The sequence below is a fragment of the Panulirus ornatus genome, chromosome 33, assembly GCF_036320965.1.
Source record: "Panulirus ornatus isolate Po-2019 chromosome 33, ASM3632096v1, whole genome shotgun sequence".
Taxonomy (NCBI): domain Eukaryota; kingdom Metazoa; phylum Arthropoda; class Malacostraca; order Decapoda; family Palinuridae; genus Panulirus; species Panulirus ornatus.
In genome coordinates this window covers 20211889-20221888 of record NC_092256.1, presented here as the reverse complement: position 1 = coordinate 20221888, position 10000 = coordinate 20211889, and the positions used below count along the sequence as shown (strand labels likewise).

The 10000-nt window shown below is 37.9% G+C and overlaps 1 protein-coding gene across 3 annotated transcripts in view; it reads left to right on the top strand.

Moving 5' to 3' along the window:
- LOC139759554 (glycine receptor subunit alpha-2-like) overlaps nucleotides 1–10000 on the top strand; it is a 269976-nt gene that overhangs the window by 517 nt on the left and 259459 nt on the right. For 2 of the 3 annotated variants that reach the window (XM_071681818.1, XM_071681819.1), the window contains exon 2: nucleotides 1652–2038. In XM_071681818.1, the coding sequence (XP_071537919.1) occupies nucleotides 1854–2038 (185 nt within the window). In that variant the 5' untranslated portion in view covers nucleotides 1652–1853. The remainder of the gene's footprint in view (nucleotides 1–1651; nucleotides 2039–10000) is intronic. The other variant, XM_071681820.1, reaches the window with a different exon arrangement.

The window sequence follows — 10000 nt, the reverse complement described above, 5'->3', positions numbered from 1 at the left end:
TGTTGATAAAGCAATCGCGACCAACAGGTACGCGCAAACATAAAAGTCCTCCTCTCGGAGCTTCTTTCAGAAAGGTGTATTTCGACTCCGAGTTACGCTCAGCTCTGGGAAAGAGTTTCGTCTTCGGCGCTTAAGTTTCCTCTTATTCGCTCAAGCCAAAGTAAAAGACTGACACAGTGTATATATATATATATATATATATATATATATATATATATATATATATATATATATATATATATATATATATATATATATATATATATATATGTATATATATATATATATATATATATATATATATATATATATATATATATATATATATATATATATATATATATATATATATATATATATATACATACATACATACAAAAGCCAGTAACCATAGATATATCTCTAAAAACAAAGATGACTATATCTTCTGATAACATGGATGCCTCTGGTACCAGTGCAACTCCACGAAGACTTCAACTTGGAAATAAAGAAAAGATTTTCCGTGAAAATCAAACACCTGTCTCCATTTGATGAATTAACTTAATAACTAATGAAACTTTGTACTTGATGAATAGCTATCTGTTTATCAAGATAACACTGAAAGAAAATAGCATATGAATGTTAATTGGGAGAGACATCAAAGTTCATTTAATTTCTGGTTCTAATTTCTATCTTAGTTGTCAGGTTATCAAATGTGAAACAAAATTTGATCAGAAGTTTTGCAGTTACAAGTTAGAAGTTCGTTATGCATTCACCAGCCTAGGCCTTAATCACACCCTGTACTTAAAGCATACGCAAAACTCTGATTACACACAGATTTTATTTCTCTCAGTTGTAATGAGTGTCCACGGAGCCCAGTAGATGAGTACATACTGGAGATGCCTCTTTATCGCTTGATGTGTAGGATGTAATCACTTAATGGGAAATTCAGAAAATCACCATGACCAATGGTGTTCTATCCGCAAAGAGATTGTGAGAGAAATTCCTTTTAGATCTACATGCTGAATATAACGATAGATGAAGGGATGCTTTAACGAAAGAGGAAGAGCGTTTTGATGAATACATACATGAGTCTATATAAACTGAATATATTTCGGATCATTTTGGTTCACTCATACATCGCTGCTAATCAAGTACTTTTCAGCGTACTTCACATTTGCAGTTCTAATGTCCTCATTGTCTTACCCAAATAACTAGCAAAGTCAGCAGAGAAGAGTAACGTTGAGTATGTTAAGGCGTTTAATTTCCGGATAGCGGTCGTTCTGGCGTGGGATGAGAGTAATTCCTGGCGAAATGTAGCGTGGGGAATGGTCAAGTCAGATTGGATTTGATTTAGTCTTGTTGTCTCCTTTTTCTTTTGATAACTGAGACGTAAAGTAATACTTAACCCACAAGCCTTATTGACATAGTGTATTTATATATATATATATATATATATATATATATATATATATATATATATATATATATATATATATATATATATATATATATATATATATATATATATATATATATATATATATATATATATATATATATATACATATATATATAAATATATATATATATATATATATATATATATATATATATATATATATATATATATATATATATATATATTCAGCAGTGCTTTGATCACTTGCAGTACGCCAAGAATAGAAAATTCTATATGGGATAGGAGGCCACAAATTGTATATGGGATAGGACTTTAGAGACCACTATACCTAAGTTCGATCCTCGTGGTTAGAGAATGTACGAGGTAAACCCGTAAGGGATAGACGACTATAGGCACACCCGTGAAGAGGACCTCCTGAAAAATAGACAACAGATCGCCCTGTCGCGTCAGGATGTGGCTTTGGTCATCCCTGGGGAGGCGCTTCAGCTCCCGTAGGAGGAAGAACCCTGACTGTTACCGTAGCCTTCGGCGTCTGGAGAACGACCACCAAGCAGAGGACGGCGTAAGGCAGTTGTACATGGGCGGTTTGGAAGCTGTGCTGCTTCTGTGGACCTTGGCTGCCAGCCTTTCTCTAGGGTGAGTGTTGCTTATTGTCATACGTCTATATCTTTTCAGGGATGCTTAGGGGCTATGAGAGATAGGTGCATGGGGTACATCATACCCGGGTCCGGAGGTCCAAAAAGGGGCCCGAGAATTTCCTGGGATCTCAGAATATGTTTGCATATATTGAAGACCAGCAGTCACATGTTGTGTGAGGCCATATAGTTAGAATGTTTTTATATCACGTGGCATAAACCGTAGTGGATAAAAACAGGATGACTAATGGATAAAGGAAGGGGGGAAGAAAGACTCCTCTCAGAGGCCCTGGGGATGATGAGGGAGACCATTGATTCTGGAGGGGAGAGATTCTTGATGATAGGAGGGAGACTGCTGATAAGGTGATAGATTGTGATGATAAAAGGAAGATATATGACGATAAGAGGCAGAAATTTACAACAGGAGAGACAGCGTTGATGATTTGAAGATCTCTTCTGCTCGTTTGGATAGACATCACTGATGGGAGCAGGGCTATTGATGTCCAGAGACTCTTCTTGATGAGGAACAGCTGATGCTGGGAAATTGGTTGATGATGATGGTTGACTGATTGATACAGCCAGGACGACTGTTGATGATAGGAGGGAAGCTTGTGTTAATGGGATGATGATGATGAAGAATTGTTGATGCTTGAGAATCTACAGATGCAGGTGGTGTGTTGATGGTAAAGGAAAGCGCAGAGCTACTGATGACGGGAAACCGCTGGATAGCCCCTGTTGAGAGAGAGAGAGAGAGAGAGAGAGAGAGAGAGAGAGAGAGAGAGAGAGAGAGAGAGAGAGAGAGAGAGAGAGAGAGAGAGAGAGAGAGAGAGAGAGAGAGAGAGAGAGAGAGAGAGAGAGAGAGAGAGAGAGAGAGAGAGAGAGAGAGAGAGAGAGAGAGAGGTTGTCTACTCACTATGGGTAGCCATTTATGAAGGAAGGAAAGCTACAGACAGTGATAGAGTCGCTCGCAGGTCTGGCGATGTATAGGTGATGAGGCAGGGGTTCGAACCTTCATTAGTAATGTATGCCACGTCTGGCTTATACGAGTCTGCCTGGTATGACAACCCTACAGCCTAGCACTCCAATGGTGGAGTGAAACTCCCACCTCTGGTCCAGTGATGTGGAGTGACCCTCTCACTAGATAGTGGCCCCGTGGTGGAGTAAACTTCTTACCAATAGTTCACTGGTGGAGTGAAACCCTAACTAATAGCAGTGGTGGAGTGAACTTCTCCCCAGTGGTTCGCTGGTGGAGGGTACCTCTCGCCAGTGGTTCACTGGTGGAGTGAACCTCTCGCCAGTGGTCCACTGGAGCAAGAAGACATCGCGAAGTCCATCCTAATCAGAGTAATTCAATGTATAATAGAATAATCTTTTGGTTCTATAATCGAGTTTTCCCACGCTGTTTTTGAGGAATTATTCTTCAACCTTTTATTTCTCATTTCATGTAAATGTGTTTTAATGTAATTCTGTAATGTCCTTACACTGAAATTATATTATGATATGAGTTTCCTTATAGGCATGTGTCATTGACTTATGCGTATGAATCACACACACACACACACACACACAAACACAAACACAGACACATACACACAGAGTCTCTCTCTCTCTCTCTCTCTCTCTCTCTCTCTCTCTCTCTCTCTCTCTCTCTCTCTCTCTCTCTCTCTCTCTCTCTCTCTCTCTCTCTCTCTCTCTCCTTTAGTTTATTCAAAATCAGAACTCATTTTCTACATATGCCTTTTCAATACATTCTCCTGTCATATGCCTTCAGGATTGTTTTTTCTCTCTCTTTCTTTTCTCTCCTTGAGGTACGCACAAAACTGAAATTCCCATTTTTACACATACCGATCCAATACATTGTCTTGCCTCATGTTCTCAGGACCATTCCCATGCACTCCTCCTGAAACCAACTGTCTGTATGAAGTATGGACCATCAGCCCTTCATCCAGTGCATAGACAAGGACCAGAGACTTGTTTCCCCAAGTCTCTGGTCACTGAATACCACTGTGCGGGAAAACAAGACAATATACATCTTCCAATACATTTTCATATTCTCGTTTTTATGCGAGAAATCCTCGTCTTTCTTTGGGTTTCTTGTAAAGCAAGGTCTGATATACGACCCCCTCTGGCATCACTGTTGCTCCTCTCCAACATTCGCCCTTCTAGAACCATAAAATCCCTCCCCTTCCTACACTCTCTGTATCACTTCCACTCACCACCTACGATGGGGGTATGACCCTTCTCTACCACACACACATTATAATGATAAAAGTAGGAATAATAATACTGTAAATGATGAATGATGGTAATATTAATGATGATAATGATAATGCTGCTGCTACTAATAATAATGATAATAATGCTAATAATAATGATGATAATAACAATGTAATGAAAGTAAGGACCATATATATATATATATATATATATATATATATATATATATATATATATATATATATATATATATATATATATATATATATATATATGCAAACAAAAGACTATTCTAAATCCCTTATGACAGCAAAGTTTCCCATGCAATGGTACTGAAAGAACAACGAGGTAAACAGCAGGAGCACAACAAAAGCCACACAAATGAAACAAATATCCAGTGTGACACCTTCATAAACTATCCTGGGCAGGCATAAAGCTGCATCACCCACGGCTCTCCACATGGGGAGGGAGAAGCAAGGTGGGTGGGGAGAGTTTGATCCTTGTATCCTCGGTGTCTTCACCACAAGCCAGATCCTCATCCCTACCACCCACACCTATCACTCGTATCATCCTCACCTGCCAGTCCCTTTTTCCCTACTAGCCTCTACCCTATTCTTCCCTTCAACTCCAATAGCCAGACCCTTATCATCTCCACCACCCACCAACCTCGCCCTCACCATCTCCAACAGCCAGACTCTTTTATCATCTCCACCAACCAGCAGCTTCTCCCTTACCATCTCCAACAGCCAAACAACACCCGCATCGCCAGCGGATGAGGATAGGAAGCGAAGGCACCTTCGACAGCGCAGATCGTGAGGGACGACGCACCGCCATAAACTGGTTGCTGATCTAGCGGCTTCCTGCGCCACCATTATTCACCAGTCGTGTAGGAGGGGAGCGAGGGTGGAGATGGGGGAAGTGGGAGTTGCTGTTGGCCGTTCGTGGGGGGAAGGAAAGGAAAGGAAAGAGGATAATTAGGAAGGGGTACGTGGGGTTTGTCGGATGGGGATGGGAGGATGTTATGATGAGAAAGAGGGAGGGAAAAGAAGGGAAAAAAGAAAGGAGAGAGAGAGAGAGAGAGAGAGAGAGAGAGAGAGAGAGAGAGAGAGAGAGAGAGAGAGAGAGAGAGAGAGAGAGAGAGAGAGAGAGAGAGAGAGAGAGAGAGAGAGAGAGAGAGAGAGAGAGAGAGAGAGAGAGAGAGAGAGAGAGGTTCCCCTCAAACCACTTCTAGTCACCTTCCCTATTTCAAAACTTTTGATTAATTTGCATTTAAATGCCAGTTCATTTACTTAGATGTGAACACAAGCATATTTATATGCAAATCCTGAAAAAATATGGTATCAAATTGGACGGAGGATAGACTAATTTTGTTATGGAAATAAATCACATATTGATTTTTTTATGGAGAGTTTATTTCCCCCTTTTACTAGTCAGCAAGTTTGAGTAAAATTTTCCGCTAGAATATTTCTTAAATGTCCCAGTTTAAGAAAGTTTGATTCGTGGAACTAAAGTTTTTAAATAAGAAAAATGTAAATTAAATAGTAAAACAGTGTTCCTCCCGAACTTTGGATACATTTTGCCATATATAAAGTGGGATGCAGGGAGAAGATAGTTAGGTATGTGTATAGTAAGATAAGAAGGCTCAAGGCAATTAGATTAGTAAATACACTCATATAGAAAAGATATGGGTAAGTACTTAACGTATATGATGTATATTTACATATATATGTGTGTAGCGAAGGTGAGAAGTTTGAGAAGCCTGTCGAATGGACAATGGGTGTTCAACTGGGTGGAATCATAGCAGTGACAGAAAGAAAGCTATACAGTAATGCAGTAAGGTATGTGAGAGTGAGATCCATATAGGTCAAAGGATATAACATAACAGGAGGTATATACCTTGAGAAGCTTCTGAAGGAAGATGGTATGCAGTGTATATAGGACCTGGTAGAATGGCAAGAGAAAAAAACTAAGGGAAATGAAAAAAAACAAAACAAATCCTAAAGGAATATCTTGTACAGCGAAGAAAGAAGACGTAAGAGAAAAGGAAAAGGATTTTAAGTAAAAGATGCAGGAGGTCTTCCTGCCGACGATGCTCCCTGGGACACAACAACGTCTCGAGCTGTGCCCGTGCGAACATCTGGTCCCTGGACTTCTTATTCTCTTTTTCCTCTCTTCTAACTTTTCTTTTAAGCCTTCTCTCTTGTCTTTTATTACATTTTTGTTTGTCTTTATACTCTATGCTCTCTCCTCTCTCTCATTCTGTGCTTGTCCCTTTTCCTCTGACAATATTTGTTTATCTCGTGTTTATTTCTTGGTTTTCTCTTATCTTCAGTATTCCTCTCACTTTCTTCTTCTATGTTTAAATTATCTTTCTGATAATTTCGGATTTCCTTTTTGAGTCTTATATTTCAATTAACTTTTTTGTGGTCTTTTCATCTGACTTTCTTCGTATCTTTGTTGACTTCATCCGTTTTTGCCATCATTCTAACTTCTTTAGGTTTTCGTTCAGTATTTCCCTTCATATGTATTCTCTTTTCTGATTCCCATTATTGATCTCTGCTTCTGTCCTTCTTCTCTCTTCTCCATCTTTCTTTTATCATCGAATGTTGTACATATTTATTACTTTCCTCAAGAGTCACGTCTTTCAATATTCTTTTTCTAATTATCGTCACTTTTTTCTAAGTATATCTTTTCTTCTAAGTTGTTCACTCTTATTTTCTGTTTCTTTGCTTCATCTCTGTTCTTTTACGTCTCTCTGTTCTCATTTTCGTCTTTCCGTTTCTTTCCTCTCCATAATCCATTTTTCCTCTTTCTTCTCTTGAAACTCATGTCTTACGCTCATTTTGTTTATTCAGTTTCTTCCATACATATTTTGTTTCTCCCATAATATTCCCATTCTTATTGTCTTAATCTCCCTTCCCTCCACACAGTCCATCTATAGCTTGTTCTGTGTCATCTCTTGATTTATGTTTTTCCTTTCTATCTTCGTTTGTTTATGTTTTACCTTAGTCAATATATGATAAATCATATATGAAAAAAAAATCTATGCAGAGAATGAAAGATTTTGATGTCAATCCTGAGGTAGGGAAGATATCCTATGCACAAGTAATGATCGATGGATCTTGCATCTAATATGACGTCTACTGTATTAACATCAAAGTGTCACATCTACCCATGTACGAACACTACCCAAATACTCGATTATACAGCACTTTTTCTTTAACTTCCAGTCATTTCCAGAGGCCATAGACCATCCAGCATTCTGTCAATTTAGCTGAATTTTTCACTTCAGTCTTTTCCAGACGCAATGGACCTTCCGATTTCCCGTCCGTATAGCGTACTGCTTTTCATCCAGTCATCTCCAGACACCAGCACCATGGTGTTGTTAAGGCTTACATGGCAGAGTGTCAAGCGTTCACTTCTAGACACTATTAATTATCCTCCCAGCAGTGGTACAGACTTGTGTGGCCCTTTCTTGCCCGACCGCAACATCAAAGAGAGATAACAGTCTTTGATGTTCAGGAGATGCAATAATGGCCAGCAGAAGATCATTTCTCAGGAAATAGGGTTTTCTGACTTCAGTCCGTATGTCCATTACTCGTCAGGAATTTCTCTCTATCCCGCTCTATACTCTTTTCTCAAACACGCTACGTTACTCGCGTCCTTCTCTTTCCCTTCAGTTCTTGAGGACGCCACAATACATCCGATGTTTGATGAATGAAATATCACCCTGGAAGTTCAGCAATTCCTCCCTTGACTCCGTTGATGGGCCTTTTGTACGCCACTAACCAACCTTCTGGTGTCAGAATAACTCTATAGCAACTTTTATGAGAGGAGGCGACAATTCACCCTTCCAGCGACCACTCCCACTTGAAGGGTTCTTTCCTTCTTTCCCTCACGCGAGTGTGTGTGTGTGTGTGTGTGTGTGTGTGTGTGTGTGTGTGTGTGTGTGTGTGTGTGTGTGTGTGTGTGTGTCATGCTAATGAGCAGACAGAACTTGACCCATACCACTGATCAGACAGAACTTGATCAAGGCTATTAAGTAAAAAGAACTTGAACCACGCCAGTAAGTAGAAAGAACTTGACCCACGACAGTAAGAAGACAGAACTTCACCCATGGTGGTAAGGAGACAGAACTTAACCCATGGCACTTGTAAAAACCTAGAATAACGAAGCCCTTCATAATAACACAATATAGCCAATTAAAACGTGTAAAGATATGAGCATATAGACTACTGCGTTGCCCAGTGAAAGACTCTAAACTTCACGAAAAATTCGTACAACTTTCATTCTCGATCCATCACGTCCCTTTCCAATCACTGCATCTTTTTTCTTGCGAGAGCCGAATGGATAGACGCTCACCAAACACCTCCTATTTGTCTAACCTCCTTCAGGCCATGAAAAAGTTTCAGATTTATTCAGTCTCTCCATACGTCACAGTGAGAAATGTTGGGTTGAATTTCCAAAGAGGCAGTTGGTTCTTGTCAGCTCTAACGTGTCGTTAATTGCTATTTGACTGATTTTCACAGGGACCGTAAGTTGAGAACTGGGTCATTGTTTACTTTGGTAGGCCATTAATGTGTGTGTGTGTGTGTGTGTGTGTGTGTGTGTGTGTGTGTATCTATCTATCTATCTATCTATCTATCTATCTATCTATCTATCTATCTATCTATCTATCTATCTATCTATCTATCTATCTATCTATCTATCTATCTATCTATCTATCTATCTATCTATCTATCTATCTATCTATCTATCTATCTATCTATCTATCTATCTATCTATCTATCTATCTATCTATCTATCTATCTATCTATCTATCTATCTATCTATCTATCTATCTATCTATCTATCTATCTATCTATCTATCTATCTATCTATCTATCTATCTATCTATCTATCTATCTATCTATCTATCTATCTATCTATCTATCTATCTATCTATCTATCTATCTATCTATCTATCTATCTATCTATCTATCTATCTATCTATCTATCTATCTATCTATCTATCTATCTATCTATCTATCTATCTATCTATCTATCTATCTATCTATCTATCTATCTATCTATCTATCTATCTATCTATCTATCTATCTATCTATCTATCTATCTATCTATCTATCTATCTATCTATCTATCTATCTATCTATCTATCTATCTATCTATCTATCTATCTATCTATCTATCTATCTATCTATCTATCTATCTATCTATCTATCTATCTATCTATCTATCTATCTATCTATCTATCTATCTATCTATCTATCTATCTATCTATCTATCTATCTATCTATCTATCTATCTATCTATCTATCTATCTATCTATCTATCTATCTATCTATCTATCTATCTATCTATCTATCTATCTATCTATCTATCTATCTATCTATCTATCTATCTATCTATCTATCTATCTATCTATCTATCTATCTATCTATCTATCTATCTATCTATCTATCTATCTATCTATCTATCTATCTATCTATCTATCTATCTATCTATCTATCTATCTATCTATCTATCTATCTATCTATCTATCTATCTATCTATCTATCTATCTATCTATCTATCTATCTATCTATCTATCTATCTATCTATCTATCTATCTATCTATCTATCTATCTATCTATCTATCTATCTATCTATCTATCTATCTATCTATCTATCTATCTATCTATCTATCTATCTATCTATCTATCTATCTATCTATCTATCTATCTATCTATCTATCTATCTATCTATC